The sequence below is a fragment of the Nelusetta ayraudi genome, unplaced genomic scaffold (assembly GCF_046127955.1).
Source record: "Nelusetta ayraudi isolate G7.1 ecotype Tasmania unplaced genomic scaffold, CSIRO-AGI_Nayr_v1 ptg000002l, whole genome shotgun sequence".
Classification (NCBI taxonomy): Eukaryota; Metazoa; Chordata; class Actinopteri; order Tetraodontiformes; family Monacanthidae; genus Nelusetta; species Nelusetta ayraudi.
The window spans coordinates 12636017-12653234 of NW_027466052.1; the positions used below are offsets into that span (position 1 = coordinate 12636017).

Here is a 17218-nt window from a genome sequence, read left to right on the forward strand (position 1 = left end):
ATGCAACTTTTACATTTGGCCCCAGGTTGTGAACAGTGTGGTTGCAAGTCAGAGTGGGTGTATGGACATTCTTTCATTTAACCATGCGGTCTTCGAATATGGACTCACCTGGATGGTCACACAGGAAAGTCTTTATTACCCAGACACAGCACGATGTGTATTGACAAAGACAAAAGGCACATGATAAAGTTTATTGGACCACAGTGTGGCAGTGCAGACAACAGTTGGTTAATACTCCAACCAATGGCTCAGGAAAGGCACTCGCCATAATGTCACCATTCTTCAAGAAATAATGCAATTGTATCTTCTTTCTTTTTTTTTTTTTTTTTTACAGATATATACATAGCTATTAATCATATGACCCTGTCACCAACAGAAGATTAATATCTGCCAGCTTCATCAAAACATGGGCTGTACAGAAGGCACAAGGTATGTTAATAAATATGTCACAAGCAGTAGGGAAATAAGAAAATATATATCCATTCAGTTTATGCACATCAAATACAAAATACACATAACCTTCAAAAGGAACTCTCGCTCCGGATCCCTGTGAATAACATAATTACACTATATTCAAGTTTTTGTTCCTTAAAAAATAAAAATCCTTCACTACATTAGTTACAAAACATGGAGCATCAAATTGTTAACAGCTAAACAATTGCAACAGTATCGTCATGAGCAGAACCATGTGCAAACACAGGTTAAAAAAAAACAACTTCCATATTGTTTACATTGTGAACTGAAGTCACATCCTTCGTAATTGTTCCACTTTGCATGGGTTAGCTTGTGACTATATGGCCAACTTCCTGTGTTACTCTTATTTAATTGACTTTTCCTGATATCACATCACTGCATAGTCCATTTATAACAATAACAATAGCAACCCATAAACGTAATGTCAACTCAGTACTGAGCACGGAGCAGACCTGATTTGCAGATGAGCATTTTGCTACATTCACCTCCGCAACATGTGATTAACTTGGCATATTAAGATTAAAAATAAAACTTTAAAGAAACCGGTTGATTTATTGAGAATTATGCTTTTATCCTGCTGCCTAGTAAGTTACTGCTTTCAGGCAGGAGATATTCTGGCCAATATCCATTGATTCATCAATGTAATTTCACTGCTTCTCCTGCTTTCATAGTTGCAGGTGTTGCTGGAGCCTATTTCAGCTGCCTTGGTGTAAAGGCGAAGTTACACCCTGGACGAGTTGCCAGTTAATCACAGGGCTGCATAGAGAGAGAACAAAAATCCACACTCACAGTCTTTGGATTGTGGGAGGAAGCCAGAGAACCCATGCTGAGAACATGCAAACTCCACACAGAAAGGCCTGAAATCTGAATCCATCCCATAGACTTCTTCTTGTGAGGTCACGGTGCTAACCAGTGCTAACCCACTAAGTTGCCCTTACCTAGCTAATAACACACCATAAAACAGCTATTTTTTGGTTTTTGTATTTCTGTTTGTTGTTGTTTTGGGTTTTTTTTACAGTACAGATGCAGTACAACTAGTCCAGAACTAGCTGTCTCCCATGACCATGGCTTTGAGTTTATCTTTATATGTATATATATATACATGTATGTATATATATATATATATATATATATATATATATATATAACAGTAGTATTTATCAATTCATTCAATGTTCAGAGAATAGCTCTACCACAAACTATTTTGAATCAGTTATTTTTATATTCTTTGTAATCTCCATCAGTCTTATGAACGGTGAATAGACCTTAGATTTGGTTTTAGCTGTGGCCTCCCCTGCGTTTGACTCTGTGCCTTTGTCTGCGTCCACCTCATCCGTCCCAGACTGGACCGGACTGGCAGGAGGATGAGAGTCAGAGGAGCCAGACAAGGTCCCGCTAGGTCCTACGGGGCTGGACTGCAGCATTCTGCTGTACTGAACAGGAGTGTACTTCAGTAAACTAGAGTCCAGCCTGCTCGGTGGAGGGTTGTTAGAGCTAAATGTCCTCTGCTGGGTTTGTGATTTCACGAATAAGAATGAGGGTTGACTGAGAGAGGTGTAGGGCGAGGATGGAACAGAGAATGAGGGTTGGGCTCGAGAAGATGGTTGTGTCGGCGAGAGAGGATCTGCGGTTAGTGGGGGGTGGGTGGGCGATGAGGGGTTTTCCGGAGAGTGAGGTTCAGGGGATGGGAGGAGTTCAATGGGATGGAGGTGAGTTGATTCTCGCAGAGGTTCGACAGTGTGCCTCTCTGCTTCACGGCTGCAGAGGCACAGGCAGACATCAGAGTGAGAAACCACCCGAGACGGAAGCGGCAGACACGAGCCGATGCTAACGCACACGTTTGAGCAGCATCAGTGGCTTTTACCTGGGGAGCAGATCACAGCCCACTCCAATCTCCATGGTTTCCAAAGCCACTCGCGGCCTATTCTGTATGGACATAAAGTACGTCAGCTTGTCTTCTAATTCATTATTCTGGGAGAAGAGAAAGAGGAAACAACACCATCAGGTCCGATTCATGCAAGGAGCAGAAATCACATTCACGGCAAAAGTGATTTGTTTGCAGCGATGCGGGGGAAGTAATGCGGGCAGCACTCAGGACCCCAGTCAATCACTGTGTGTAGAGACATGCAGCAGTTTACCGCAACCCCTCCACTTAACACAGACACTACACATGCCAGGTCTTACTGCCGTGTCTTACCTCACACTCCACTATGGCTATTCGGTCCAGAAGCTCTGAGATGAACATGTCCTTCTGAGCAACTTGAGCTCGCAATCTTTCAGCCTTGAAGGAAAGAATGTGATTATAACAATTATTAACAATTATCTACTCTTAGACAGATTCTGTCTCAGATGTTATGATTTTTGGATTTTTCTTTCATATCTCAAAATAACATTTGCATCAAGGGAAAACAGGCACGGAAAGTATGTAAATAGTTTACATTGTGCAATATACGTGTATCTGCAGTCAAAGAAAATGCATTGATCTCTTCACAGAACCCAGGTAGAACCCTAGGTATAATCCTAGAAATAATTTCTTTTGAAAAATTCCATCCATTAAAATCTATAGAATCTCTGATAGTGAGACAGAAAAACATAATAAATACATAAAACGACCATTCTTCAATTCAAATTCAAATGCTACAAATAACGAGCCACCACTCACTGTGCATCAGTTTAAAGTGACGCTGTGTGATATCCTGTGCGCATGGCTCACGCGCTCACAGGAGGCTAAGTGAAGTTCAGCTGTACCTCAGCTGACTGGTGTCTACCTCACAGCGGGTATCAAACGCTGCCTCACCTCTTCAATCATGGCTTTGACCTTCCTCTGTTGGCAGAACACCATGTCATTCAAGTGTTTGATCCTTTCGCGGAGGTCTGCTGTTTCAGACCGCAGCTCTTGGGACCTGGACGGAAACAGCGTCAATGTCAGCTCAAACACACTCTGGAGGAGAGCGGGGAGGGAGAGACACTGAACAGTCCTCTGGAAACACACGGCTGGGTGAGAGAGGTTTCTGAGCCGGAGGCGACTTCGAATTGACCGCGGCAGGTGACATAAGTGGAGCCAAAGCATAAACAGTACCATGAATCACACTTAATCACTTTGTATGATCACAACGAGGGATGCACCAATACCACTTTTTTGCAGAAGGAGTAGAGTACTTGCCTTTCAGTACTCGCAAATACCAATACTGGGTGCTTTTTGTTTTTGTTTGTAAAGCGACCTTGGGTTCTTTGATAAGTGCTACATGAATGGAAGTTATTATTATTATTATTATTATTATTATTATTATTATTATTATTATTATTATTATTATGATTATGATTATTATTTATTTATTTATTTATTTATTTATTCATTTTAAATCAATTTAACTTTAATTTTAACTTTTAATTCTCACGTGCTTACTGGTATCAGTGTTGTGGTATTGTATTATTTTACAAGTGCAAGCAGAGTACTCCACCCCAGTATCGGGATCAATGACCAATACTGGTATCGGTATCGGTGCATCCCTAATTAAAACTATCTGTATGCTCTCTAATATACATTAATACAGTGCTGTGCAGATCAGCTTGATTTGGCCACATCAAGTTCTAAGGCACACTGATGAAGACTGGAGTTATTCATGTGTCCCGAACGGAAGCTTGAAAGTCGACCCTGCGTTGGGATGCGATGTCACGCTGCTGACTGTCACGCTACCTTTTTGCCGCAGGGCCATCAGTTGTGTCTGTCAGCTCCAACAAGCGGAGACGCTGTTCGCCTTCCTGCAGCTTCTTCTGGAGTTGGCCTTTTTCCTGGTAAAAACAGACACCTACATGTATTAGTTGACTGGCATTTATATTCAATCCTGCACAACGTCCTCCATTCCCACGTGTGCTTCCTTCACCTTCCCCATGCAGTCCAGCAGGCGCTCCAGCTCCATGATCCTTTCGTCTCGTTCCACAATCTTGGCCTCAGCGATCCTGAGGCTTCTCTCCGTTTCCTCCAGTCGCCTGATGTACTCGTCGAGCTGGGCCTTGGTGGTGGTGGGGGTGAAAGTTCAGTTTTTGACATTTTGTCTTGACATTTTGTCAAAATATCAAGCGTCAACATGCGCCGCGTCACAGGCAGATGACGTGGTGAAACCAAGACAAGACATTCAGTGCTTCAAATGGCCATGTGAGGAGTGCAGACCTGCAGCCTCTCTATCTCCTCCCTGTGTCTCTGCTGCTCCTCCTCCAGTTTGAACTCGTACTCCTGTTGCAGCTTTGCTGACAGCTCCTGCAGCTCCTTGGTGTGGGCCTCAGTGGAAGTCTCCACCTGGACACATGGACATGGGCATTTATTTTGTTCTTTCAAATCTGACGCTAACCTATTGACAAAACCAAAATAATTTCATCGACTTGTTCTGTTCTGCGTGAGTTGATTATTATTGTCGTTGCACTGTGAGACCTTCGTCTTCCTGAATCTCACACAGCAAAACTGCAATGTTTGGAAAATTGTGGATGCATGAGGGTGTGTGTGTGTGTGTGTGTGTGCTAGTGTGTGTGTGTGTGTGTGTGTGAGTGTGCGTTGGTGTGTGTGTGAGAGAGACAACAAGGGTGTGTTCCCACATGTTGTTCAGTGTGTGCAGGATTACCTGTAACCTCAGAGTCCGGTTCTCAGCCTGGGCAGCGGCCAGCTCCCTCTCCTTGTCCCGGAGTTCTTCTTGAGCTTTGTCTCTGGCACTCTGCAAAGTTTTCACCTCGTCTCTCCTGCCCAATCTGTTCTGACAGTTGTCCAGCAGGGACTTCTGCACAGGGCACAAATAATTGTAAGGCAAAACGAGACACGAGGCCATTAAAGCAGAGTTTTCACATTATTGTAACCATCATTCTACAAGCACACATTGAGCCCTCTACTGGACCCACTGGGTGCTGCTCTCCTCCAAAGAGATTGTAAAGCCAGCTGGCCGTGGCTCAGCGCGAAAACCATAAAGCAGAGCCTGATACTGAAAAGTAATGCACTGTTGTGGTGTAAACATGGACTTATTTGCAGTGTTTGTTCATAATATTGCAGTGTTGCTGCGTCACACATGCATCTGACTAAACCTTTCTGCAAATGCTGCAAGCTGTTTTTAAGAGAATACAGACAAACAAGACATTGAGGAAGTAGCTCGGGCCCTCGGCTGCCGCTAAAGAGATTAGTGAGGACGTTGCGGCTTTATCAGAACTGAAAGGAAATTCTTAGAATCGATTTTCCTCTCACATGGTTCCAGGCTGTGCGCGTCACAAAATGTGAAAGTTTTCCACTTTATTCATTCAGCGCTGTTCAAGATGATAGAAAAACCTTTTATTTTTAAAGAGTTGTTTGGTGAAAGACAGTTAAGGTTGTCACTTTATCCACAGTGGGATTCATTTGTGTTCCCGAATAAGGGAACTTCATCTTTGTTTCTGAAGAACGTGCTCATTTTCAAGTGAAATTTGTTGAAAGTGGGGTTCTCACTTCATTAATGCCAAGGGACTCATCTTTGTTTGGCCAAAAAGACTGGAGCTGTTGTCACTTTGCTAAACCCAAGGAGGATATACAGTATCTTTCAGTTGCACTTCATTCCCAATTGGGAAATTTGTTTGCTATTTTTATTCAAAAATAAAGATAACATATTTGAAATAACTTATTCCATTGTCTTTTGTAGCGTTATCCAAACAGCCCTACTCGGACTAGCAGAAATATTCAGATTTTTTTTTTTTTTTTTTTTTTTGAAGGAGGGCTTTGTGGAGGGCAAAGCCTGAACTGCAAAATGAGTGTCGTTTGTTACCTGCAGGCTGAGGTTCGCCGTTATAAGGGAGCTGTTCATCTGATCAAAGCTCTCCATGGCTGATGTCCTGACCTTCACCTCTGACTCCAGACTCCGCCGGTGTGCATTGGCTGCCTGAGGGTGTGCACGGAGCACGTTCGGGTTTTTTTTTTTTTTATAGTTTCAATAAAAATTGTTGTTTTTCGTCGGCCGCAAACCCTCGGTACCTTGATGTCCTGCGTGAGCTTCTGCATGGATTGCTGCATCCCTCCGAACTGTCCATACATGCGCTCCCTCACCTTCTCCAAGGAATCTCTCACCTGCGGGGGGAGGAAGCACAGACATCAACGTCATCAGCGAACCGACTCTGAAGGCTGCTGATGCGTCGACCCGGTTTGACTCCCGCTCACCTCTCTGATGTATTTCATCTCATCCTGAAGGTGACTGGAAGTCCACTCCCGTGCCATCACCTCCTTCTGTCTGTCCGCGCCCACCCTCTGCACGATGCCGTAGACTTTGGGCCCGCCATGCTGCAGCGAGGCGTCCGCCACCCCATTGGCCACGTCCCCGAGGTGCTGAGGGAGGACAAGCCGAGCGCTCAGGTTTCTGCAAACAGCCTCGGCTGAGGCCCACCGCCGCTCTCTCTTCAATCGCCGGCAGGTATTTGTGTGTGTGTGTGTGCGCGGGTGCACTGCGTGTGTACGGATGCAAATGGCTGCATATTTACACTTGATCGGGTATTTCCAGCAGCAGCAGCAGCAGCAGCAGCAGCATCAGCAGCAGCAGCGCCGCTGAGCACTGGAAGCAGTAGGCTGAGGACACATGTCTTTAAAAAAAAAAAGTGCAGGGTGTTCTGACGGTGTCATGTTTCTGCAACCCAGTACACAGGCTGCTGCTGCTGCTGCTGCTGCTGCTGCCGCTGCTGCCGCTGCTGCTGCCGCCTATTGTGCCTCTACAGACAGACGGCCAGGGAAAAGTAACCCACAACAGCAGAGAAGCTCGGCACTTACAAACAACGACAAATGATAAGGCTTGATTCTTGGGCACAGACGGATTACTTTGAGATTTTAGGGGAAAAGAGACCAATGTGCCGTGTGGAAACTTGGAGGTAAAATGGAGATCATTTCATTTAGGGCAGCATCTTATCAGTCAGCAGCATCTCTCCGCCTCGTCAAATGACCGCCGGCATGAATGGCAGCGTGAAAGCGCACTTGCAGGAGTTAAATTGCAGGAGGGCAGCGGGACGAGCTGCCTCACTGTGGTATCAGTTGGGGGGGGCTGAGCGAACCTGCTGAGGCGACTCTCTGCCCGCCGGCCTCTCTCTGTGGATCAGCCCATTCCGCTTCGTCCTCGTCCCGTTGACTTCTTTCTCTTTCTCAGCCTACGAAAAAACAAGACACGTTTTTAGACATTGAAATTGAAAGAAATTAAGAAAAAAAAAACATAGATTTGTGTGTGTGTGTGTGTGTTTATATTTATACAGTACCCGTCAAAAGTTTTGACACACTTTCACTTTTTTATTTTATCTTTACAACTTTATACACTGCAGATAGATACTGAAGACATCAACTATATCAGTATCAGTATCAGATGTAATTATGCAGCAATGACCTCATATTACAATTTGCTTAAAGCAAGTGAGAATCAAGCCACAGGTAAAAGAGGGAACTATAGGGTGTACAGTTGGGCCTTTTCATATTTCATTAAGGTAAATATCAGTGTTATCTCATTTCACTTGACCCCCCAAAAATTCAGCTAGCAGAAACATCTCCAGGCTGAACCAGGAAGAGACAATGAACAATTGCATCTGGTACCAAAAGTAATTCCATGTCCCATATGTCTCATGTGTATTAGATGTTATGTTTATGTTTTGGATGGATAGATAGATAGATAGATAGATAGATAGATAGATAGATAGATAGATAGATAGATAGATAGAGAGATAGAGAGATAGAGAGATAGAGAGATAGAGAGATAGAGAGATAGGGTGGAGCAGCCAGCATCTTTATGTTTACAACAAACTGCGGCAGCCTTCTCTGACAGCCCATAACAACCAAGCTGCTTGTGAGGTTAGGCCAGTGCTTGACCCTGCAGGGCACTACCGGTTACTAAAAGGTAGCGTTGGTTCAAAATGAACAATGTTACGTAAAAATGACTTTAGGTTTTCAGCCACTGAGCTAACAATGTCATTGTCAACAGGCAACAGGGAAGTTTGTTTGCGCATGAAATTATTCACTTTAGCCCACGTCGGCACTGCAGGGCTCTCAGACTGGTTGGACGAGCTCCTCGTGTCTAACAACAAGGTTCATTTCATGCTAAAAATGACAACAGGCGCTGCACACTGCACTGAACCTGGGGGAGACTCTCCAGCTTTTGTGGAGCGACCGTGTCCTGCTCCTTATTGTTTCCACGGTGCAGATGTATTACACCTCATCTGGGCCACAGTCACAGGCTGGATTGTGTCAGGTTGCAGCCGACACCCTCCCCAGTTGTAACATCCACTCCGACCAGCGTTCCTACTGAAACGTGACGTCATGTCCATAACACATCTTGTCGCTTCCTCTCTCCTAATTCGTTTCAGATATGGCCTCTCCCCCTTTATTCGCTCCCCAAGTCGCACACCTGCTTTTACATGTGTGACTGGAGTAACTTGTAGTAACGCCAGTGTGGACCCAAGATCAAGCTGAGACGGTTCTGTAGAAATTAGTTTGAGCACACTGGCTTTAAACGAGAACATGGTTCCTGCATAATCAAGTGTGATAAAAAAAAAAAAAAAAAAAAACTGTTTAATTGCCACACCTTAACACTTGTGAACACAGAGTTGCTGTTTGAACAGGATGACGCGGCGGCGGCGACGAGGTTGCGTGACACGGCAACACCTGCTCTGGAGGCTATCAAGATCACACTACTTCTGGATGTGCTAGAAACTGTTCCCACGGCTCCGTTCTTGCCATCGGTTTAAAATTGCCGCTCCCTTCTGCATCAACCCTCTTCTGAGTGCGCCTCAGCAGCGTCAGTGCACAAAACAAACACACTCAGCCTGAGGCTGAGTCCAAACACAACTCCTTGCTCGCACAACCCAACCTCTGGAACACAGACAGCCATCTATCAACTGCTTTCACTGCGCTGTGAGCTGAGCCGCAACAGGTCACATTCGCCACACACAGACCCGAGCGTGGCATCATCTTCTCAACTGCTTCTCAGGGAAACAATAGCCAGAGGAAATTTCCCACCAGCGTGACTGTCAATTAAAGGAAACAGTGTAAGTTGTAATCTTGTCAGCTGGGACTCTGCACAACAGCGGCGTTTGTGTCCTCGCTGAGCAAACAGAGGAGTCGTGGGAGAGCACGTGTGCCGTTCCCCCTCCGCTCTGCGCTCACCCTTGACCCGACTGTCCCCACTCAGCGGCTCCGATGGTCCCGGTCACGCCCTGCGGTGGGCGGGAACACAGATTAGGGCGGCGTGCTATCAGCCGAGTGTGCGGAGGTGTGGTGGCCAGACGAATACCATACCCCTTGGCCAAAGTTCAGACGCAGCATACCAGCGCGCTTCTCCGTGCACGCTCAAAAAAAAAAAAAACGATTCCAAAACTGCAAAACTGCATCTGGCTGCCAACAACCAAGAAGCAGTCACGCTCCACACACACACACACACACACACTGCAGGACTCCAGCATGGTGATTGAAATCCAGTGCACGAACAAAGATAGGCGGAGCCGCTGAGAACAAACACGCAGCAGCACACGCAGGGCCGACACACAACACGAAGACTCATTCTGCCCTTAATAAGCAAATGCCATTTGTGTGAGGTATGTTTGCTCAGCGTTTGAGTGTTTTAACGAGGCTCTCAGTCCAGTGTGAGTCCTGGTCAGTTAGGTAACAGACCGACTGACCGTCCTGTGTTGTTCCACTGGAAGAAGACTGCGTGTTCACACACAGTCCGTGCAGAGCTTTGAAGTAAATGTGAAACAGCTGTGTGTGCATTATAGTATGCACACACACACACACACACACACACACACACACACACACACACACAGACACACACACACACACACACATTCCTGATTTTGTAACTGGTCAATATAAAGACAACAGAATATCAGCTACCCCAAAATTCCATCTTCGGCCTCATTGTTTTGTGTGGTGAATTATTGCTGCATTTTTGCGACTGATCACTCTTCCAGATGGCCATGTCGTATAAAAGTGCACCCGTGTGTGTGTATGTGTGTGTGTTAGCGTGCGCGCGAACTCCAGTGAATCACACTGCAAGTTGTTGGCATGATGACACATTGTTTGCCATCCCAAAAAGGAGATACGTGTCAACTTTTCTGAGCCAACAGTGGACTGTTGCAAGTATTTGTTCTCAGTAGGGGAGATAGCTTGACTTACCCCGACTGAGTTGGCAGTTTTGGTCTCCTTGCTGTCATTATCCCCTGCATGCAGAGTTAACCTGAGGCGTCGGATCCTCCTCTGTGAAAAGCAAGCGGACAAAAGACAAATAAATGCTAGTTCTGCAGGGAACAAAGTGAAGACTTTTGCACTGAGTGCGGTGACTAAAATAAAAGTAAACACTGTTTGATGCTGTACGTCCTCAGAACTGCACTGACACTGAGAACTTTTGATTGATTCAATTTTGTAAAAACTGACTCAAGACAATGACGTTTATGAGCTTCTTTCAAATAGAATAGAATAGATCTACTTTATTGATCCCATCTTGGGAAACTACACTGTTGCAGCACTAAAAAAAAAAAAAAACTATACAAAAATAAACTATACAGAAATTACAACAAAAATTCAAGTTATTCAACATACACACAAATACGAGTAGATGTGCAAAAGACAGAGGTTTTGGAAACCACTGAGTCCAGAAAAAGACCAGGATATTATCTGGTCACACAGCAGGGAAGAGTTATAGAGGTTAAAGGGCAAAAGACAAAAAAAAAAAAGGATAAAGACGTGCAATGCAATGATCTTGCCCACAAGTGGAGCAGAAAATGTCTTTCTCCTGCGGTGAACAATGGCGATCACTTTCAAGGCAGCGCAGCACAAAGGACAGTTTTATCAGTGGGCTGTTCAAATAAACATGACAAGGGAGCAATGCCTGCTGCAGCTCCCATTACCTCCTCGCAACTTAGCACATTGACGGTGAACTGTCACACATTACGGCGGGACGTAAACAGACGACAAACAAGAGGCTTCAGAAGCATCGAGGGTCAAACAGCGGAGAGAAAACAGTGTGGGGGGGGGGGGGGGGGGAGAGAGAGAGAGAGAGAGAGACAACTAAACAACAAGAGAAGTTGTGCAGAGACACGAGAGAGAGAGAGAGAGAGAAGCATGGAGGCGGAGGGAGAGTTTAAATCCTGCGGCCCTCAGCGGGGGGTCCCTACCTCCCTCAGAGACTCCGGGGAGTCCTCGGTGGTGCTGATGGTGGTGGTGGTGGAACCACTCGGTCCTGCTCCGTAGCGCCGCATGTCTCCCCTTTCCTTCTCGCGCCGCTCCTCGCTCCCCTTCCTCTGGCTCTCCTCTGGACCCCCCCCTCTCCTCCCCTCCCCTCCGCTCCCCTCCCCGCCCTTCCTCTCGCTCTCCTTCCTGAGTTCTGTGCGCTCAAAGTCTCCCAGCGACCATCTGCCCCCGGCCCCCACCACAGCCTGGGAAGACGAGGGGAAATTCCACTCTGTCAAGTCCACGGGTCCCGCAGGCTTGGCAGGTTGACCGCAGAGGTTCCCCGCTCACTCACTCACTCGGTCGGTCAGTCAGTCCGCTGGAGGAGCGATCAGGTGCGAACCGGTCTGCTCGCCACACTAACCCAAACACAACACTGTCATTGTTTTTAATTCCACACGAGCTGCTTCCTCGACGCACCGGGTTGACGGGCTTGTCAGTCACTCGGCCAGCCTGCCCCTGCTGCTGCTGCTGTGCTAGTATCTCACTCTGCAGGTGCCATCAGACCTGTCGGGCCACATTTCAGCCCCTCCTGCTGCTCCTGCTGCTGCTGCTGCTGCTCCGCGCCTCCTCGTGCCGAGGCAGGTGGAGCGCTCCTTATCACAAAGGTGTGGCCGTGTTGGAGGAGGAGCTTCTGGACTGTTCACGTTACAGTCAAGTGCACTGAGGAGCTCCCCTCAAGGCTCTTATGCAAGCAAAACATACAGACTGTGGCTGGCCTAAGAAAACAGCATCCGCCCATCTGAAGACAGTTATTCTTGGTTGTTGTTTTACGTCTGCAAGTCAACATCTACTCAGCGTAAGCACGGCAGCTCAACCGGATCCAACTTTTGCTGTATGTTCAATGTGACTTACATGTTACAAGAACACATTGTAGTATTGCTCGCACTAGTTTCTCTGAAACAAAACAGCAGTGAATCTGAGGAAGGGAATGAGACTTTTCCTGACCTTTTTAAGCAGAGTGTGCATTTCAGTGCATCAATGATGACGACCCATGGAACTCAATGAAGCTAACGAACACTTTTAATGAACCCAGCATTTTCATGGTTGTTTACTACATTTTACACTGTAAGACAAAACGTGTTATCAGTCACTGGGAAATGCTAATTGGTTGGGGTTGAAAAGACCCTCAGAAGTATCTTTAGTCAATGAATTATTCATGGCAGTGGCAGAGGAAGGTGATGGCAAAAAAAAACAAAAACAACAACAGTATTTTAAATGTGTCAAAACAACAACAGCAATAGCAACAACAACAACAATGTCATTTTCTAAGCGGGTTCAGCACAATCATTTGTACGTCATCCTGGCCTCTGCCTGATATCTGAAAGCACCAGACTGGCAGCCACCCTGACAGCATGATCACATTCCTCATATGAAAGGCCTGCAGTCACTCCCTGCTCATAGAAACTTAGGAGACACAAGAAGAATGTGGAGTCAAGTTTACAGGCTGAAGGTAATGGGCATCGACAAAGATGTGCTGTTCATTCAAGTCAAAATACGTCAGTGTGGATATGAAGGGGACAAACCAGGCAGACCAGAGTAAGAGCTATTTTACAGTCCCACGCGGTTAATTTTTAACTGTACGTCAAACAAGGACTTTTTTTTTTTTTTTTTTTTTTTTTTTTTTCATTTCGTCTGCAATCATTGGGTCAGTGACCGAGTCACGTGGAAATCCATGTGGAAATCCTTTTCAATAAACCTGTAAATTGAAACTGCTGTCACGACTGGGCTTTTTAGAGGCTCGGTCAAATCGTCATTTTCGCGTTTGAGTTTCACGGCTACAGGGCCGGTCCAGCGAGACAGGCAGAGGGAGAACAAAAGCCTTTTGGTTTTAGCCTAATTACAGTAAACTGAGTAAGCCACAACAAAACAACACAGACGCTGTGACGTTGTTGCTGCAGACACTGGGAAACAGTGGCTGGGGTTCAGCTTTTGCCATTATCTTACTGAGAAATGGTTGATGACAGAAGTTATTAGTCATATACAAATTAAAAAAAAAAAAAACACTGATGCATTGGAGTCACAGGGCACCTTTTACCCCAATAAACCTTCATGAGTCACATTTATTAATCATACATAAGCCAGTGCAGTAGTAGTAGTAGTAGCTTTGCATTTACATGTGAAAACCAATAATGAGAATAATAAAAGAGCAATTGAAGAACTTTATAACCTCATGGGGATCCACTGCCAGAGTGTAGATCAGTCATTATAAAAAAGAGGCAGACTACAGATAAATTGATAGTAAAACAACCCTGTAGTGACAGTCTAATCAAAATAAGTCAAACAGTACATTGACCTCTGGCAGTATTATGAATGAAATGCAAGACAAAGGTCTTAATGTGCATACATATGAGCTCAACCTCAATCTCCTCTCTGTATACGTATTTTATATATTCTGGCAACAGAAGCAGCGTCGCAGTTTTTCCTTCTGCTTTGGGAACTTCAGACAGAGCAGCGACTGAAGATTCTTCCCAGTGATAAACTTGCCTTACAGGAAAACCAGCGAGGAGCGGATTAACTCGTCTTTGCCCGGGGTTAACATCAACTCTGAGAGATGGTTGCTGTGTATGTGTGTTTAGCTTTCTGTTGCAACCATCAACAATAGCAGCTGTGTGTTCGACGTCCCTGCAGCTCTGGAATTCCGAGTTCCCTTGTGTTTCAGCGCCCGCTTGATTTCAGCCGCTGACGGATGAACGTTCTGTGCACAATGAGGCTCCGCGGCAGCGTCACAATGATGCACTGTTTTCAGAATTGCACTCAGGAAAAGAAGTGTGTCCTCTTAATGGACAGGCAGAGAAGGGGACGCTCTCCAAACTGCAAGCCAGAGATCATTTTCTATCTACTATATCTGCCAGTAAACTTTTAGTCAACTTTTCTCTCACCAGTATTAAACTAAACATTTTACATGGACTTCATGTAAATCTCCTGCTTGCCTTGTGTCAAAAAGTTCTGTAGATGTATTGTTTCTTTAAACAAAAAAAAAAATGTTTGTACTCTGCGCCAAGTATTGTGGTATGTCGTGGAGCGTATTTGCGCCTCTGCATTGTGGCTCTGAACTCTGGCTGATAAAAAAAAAAAAGCAAGCGTTTAATCTCGCGAGAGGAACAAGGGCGTCCGAGTCGAGCGGCCCGGTGCGTGTGTCTGACACAGTTGCTCCCCGAGCATCAGGAGTACAAGTTATTTCTACCATGCGATAAAACATGAGCATGAGATGAATAAACATGAGCTCATGACGAGCAGATACGTTTTGTTGAACACCTCCCCAACAGTGTCTGGATACGCTTGGAGACACATTGTCGCCAGGCAAAAGATACAAACCCTATCTGAGCGACTCGATGCCTTCCCCACTCTGTTTTGATTAGCCTGACCTAACCTTGGTCTGGATTGCCGCGACGCCTCCACACACGGAGGCAAAAGGCCCTGTTTAAGGAAATGTCCCTAAAAGTTCACTTGTCACAGATCACATGGCTCAACAATATTTCTTTCCACCACAGGTCCTATATAAGTCAGAGGATTGAAATGTAAATTCGTAAAAGAATCTCTCCTTGTTGTCATTGTTTTTGAGTCAGGTGTGAAAACCTGCCAGTCTGTGTTTTTATTCCCACTGGCATGTCGTTCCAACGCCTCAAATGTATGTTATCGTTATAATACAAGATAGGTCATTACTGAGGGTGACGAGCTTAAGCCGTATTCATATTGAATTAGTTCTGCTTGAAATCCAGTGTGTGTCTAATACAGTACGGTATTCACCACAGTCTTGAAAAGTTTGTATTGCTTGACGCTGGACCGATTGCATCTCTGAACTTTTGCTCCCTTTAAGGTAAGAGTAGAAGCGGCAGTGAGTTATTAGCTGCAAGCTCAGCATATGTGTCAAATGATATGCGTCGCTGCGATACCTGACCGTAACTCCAAACACACAGCACCTGAGCAAAGCAGGTTGGACCTGCTGTGCATAGCGACAGACTGCGTGAGGCTTCCACATGAGTAATGTCACTAGTATTCCCTAAGAAGCCCTCACAGTCACATTGTGATCTGTAAACACTGGGCTGTGGCTCTGAACAGTGGCTTAACTGAAGAACAAAACACAATTAAACTACATGGGTCTCCCTCTAAAAATAAGATCTAGTCAGCAAACCGGTCCTTCGTGACGACCGTCTGAGAAAAAGTATTTATGTGGCGAGCCGTTCACCAGGTATTTGGGAGTTACCTGGACGGACTGGGTGGAGGAGCTGATGTCTGACAGCTTGGCCTGATGATAAAAAAAAAAAAAAACAGGCGACGTGACCCAGACAAAGCCTTTACTGTTTGATCAACATGACAGCTTGAAGCTGTGTGACAACAGAAAAAACAAATAACCCCCCACCCCCCCAAAAAAAAAAAAAAAAAAATCCCACTAAAGATGCCAAATTTCCTTCTGTTGACTTGATGTTTACTTTTACGCGGGCTCTTCATTTTTAAAACGCATCCCGATAGTCAGCGCATGTACCATTCCTACCTCTAGAGGGCGGCATCGCACCGTCGCCCACTAGTTGTGCCGAAGGATTACAAGTTGTTCCCCTCTGTTTGCCCCCTCTATGGCTTTCACTGTTGTTTTCTACAGTCTTGTGAGACTTGTCGAACTTGTAGGTTTTCTTTCGAATCATTGTGAAACAAAAAACCCTGGCAGAGTCCCTGTAGGTTTCCGGGGAGAGATTCCATGAGGAAGACAATCCTCTGTGAGGTTCCGCCACCTGAGGGCTGCTGTGCAGATAGTTAAAGTCACTCAGGCACATGAAGGAATCCTAAGAATGATCACCTTGTTAAGCATACACAACCTTTCCCTCTTAAGCCCCCGTTAGTCGACCGCACCGGTGGAGACCACAGACTGTGGCGGGCAATCAGCAGGTTGATTTGTTTGCTCCACGCAGGGAAGGCAGTGAATGGTCAGTGACAGCGACAACGCTGCTGCAGCTACAGTCAGAGATCAAGGTCCCGCATCAAAGAGGTTTGATGAAACGTTCCCTGCGATAGCTGCTGGAAGTGGGAACCGCACTGTTTCCCCGACGCCAGGCCCTGACCCGCTGGTTAGTCGGTATTTATTTCTTCTGACTCACAGACTGAGGGAGGTCACCACTCAGCTCTGAAAGGTGATCAGGCCCAGACGAAGAATTAATAAACGTCACGCGTTCCTGCGGGAAAATACCGCGCTGCTGCTGACTCAGCTGCACCGACCCCACCAGATTTTAATCAAAAGGCCGGAAGTCGACTATCGCCACCGGACAGGAGAGTGGTCATTTAGTGTAAAAACACTCCCAGCCAGCACATTCTAGTCAATTAACGTCACTCAAGATGAGTTGGCTTTCCAAAGATGTTATCACTATTCCTAATTAGTGTGTCATACGTTTTGTGGAATTCTTGTTTTTTTCTACAAATGTGATATTTTGCATTTGCTTCAAGACATTTGTTTTCTAGATGCTTTTGAGAAAATAAAGTCTTTTAAATGAGCATTAGAGCCATTTATTACTCCATGAACAGACAGAACTTCTCCTTTATCTCACGATGCAAAAA

General features: G+C 45.6%; 1 protein-coding gene across 4 annotated transcripts; it reads right to left on the reverse strand.

Annotated features, from left to right (window-relative positions):
* Positions 1 to 1673: 1673 nt before the first annotated feature.
* myzap (myocardial zonula adherens protein) lies at positions 1674 to 11772 on the reverse strand. Of its 4 annotated transcripts, none has more exons than XM_076024759.1 (14): positions 11617 to 11772; positions 10619 to 10699; positions 7516 to 7608; positions 6638 to 6802; positions 6455 to 6547; positions 6249 to 6362; positions 5091 to 5243; positions 4646 to 4771; positions 4359 to 4487; positions 4172 to 4266; positions 3272 to 3377; positions 2672 to 2755; positions 2339 to 2400; positions 1674 to 2232 (listed from the first exon to the last, which is right to left on the reverse strand). In XM_076024759.1, exons 1-14 carry the CDS (start codon positions 11698 to 11700, stop codon positions 1674 to 1676), a joined length of 1944 nt encoding a protein of 647 aa, XP_075880874.1. In that variant the 5' UTR covers positions 11701 to 11772. The 4 variants fall into 4 exon arrangements, with proteins under 4 accessions (XP_075880874.1, XP_075880855.1, XP_075880866.1 ...); XM_076024740.1 differs by having other exon boundaries at positions 2339 to 2445; XM_076024751.1 differs by having other exon boundaries at positions 2339 to 2445; positions 7516 to 7598; positions 10615 to 10699.
* Between the last annotated feature and the right edge of the window lie 5446 nt (positions 11773 to 17218).